At 39.9% G+C, this 1017-nt stretch overlaps 1 protein-coding gene across 1 annotated transcript in view; it reads right to left on the bottom strand.

Moving 5' to 3' along the window:
* The window catches only part of LOC106875605 (telomerase protein component 1), a 214501-nt gene that overhangs the window by 135298 nt on the left and 78186 nt on the right, over positions 1–1017 (bottom strand). The window contains exon 29 of the mRNA XM_052966744.1: positions 156–364. Coding sequence (XP_052822704.1) covers positions 156–364 — 209 coding nt within the window. The remainder of the gene's footprint in view (positions 1–155; positions 365–1017) is intronic.

Below are 1017 nucleotides of genomic sequence, written 5' to 3'. Positions count from 1 at the left end.
TGTGTGTGTGCCTACATATGAAAATATCTGTGTATGTATTACTTACATATTCACATATATTTTATTTCTGTTTTTCACATGAAGTTCTTTATAATGTAACACACCAATTAACTACAACCCACAACAGATGAATAGATCTCAATGAAAACACTTACTGATATATGAATGAGTATGAAAAGCATACCTGGTTGTTGAAAAAGGATTCACTTAATGCTTTACGGTAAGCACCCAAAGCATCTCGTATAATTTGTAGTCTCTCAGTCATAACCAAGCCTGGCATCATAAAAGTGCAAACATCTTTCCTTCGAACCAGATTTCTATGGTACTGGCCAGAATTATCAACAGATAATATGAAGATCACACCCTAAAAAATAAAAAGTATAAATATATATCATCATCATCATCGTTTAACGTCTGCTTTCCATGCTAGCATGGGTTGGACAATTTGATTGAGCACTGGCGAACCAGATGGCTGCACCAGGCTCCAATCTGATCTGGCAGAGTTTCTACAGCTGGATGCCCTTCCTAACACCAACCACTGTAGTGGGTGCTTTTACGTGCCACAAGCACGAAGGCCAGTCAGGCGGCATTTGCACGTTTTTTTATGTGTCACCTGCAGAGACCAGTCCAGCAGCACTGGCAACAACCTCACTCAAATGTTTTTTCACATGCCACCGGCACAAGTGCCAGTAAGGCAACGCTGGTGACGATCACGCTCAAATGGTGCTATTTACGTGCCACTGGCATGGAAGCCACACAGCTGCTCTGGCAATGATCACGCTCGGATGGTGCTGCTAGCATTTCACTGGCACAGGTGCCAGTCATCGAATTTGGTTCAATCATGATTTCGATTTCACTTGCCCCAACAGGTCTTCGCAAGCCGAGTTTACATATATATATATATATATACACACATTTCAAAATGTTTTGAAATGTTTTAACTGAGGAAGTTCTTATGTAATGGAGGCATATCCTATTATTATATAATAAAAACTAGAAATGCACATATTAAAGGAT

This window comes from Octopus bimaculoides, chromosome 3, assembly GCF_001194135.2.
Source record: "Octopus bimaculoides isolate UCB-OBI-ISO-001 chromosome 3, ASM119413v2, whole genome shotgun sequence".
Lineage (NCBI taxonomy): Eukaryota > Metazoa > Mollusca > Cephalopoda > Octopoda > Octopodidae > Octopus > Octopus bimaculoides.
The sequence above is the reverse complement of the archived record's forward strand: the minus strand, read 5'-3'. Positions and strand labels throughout refer to the sequence as shown.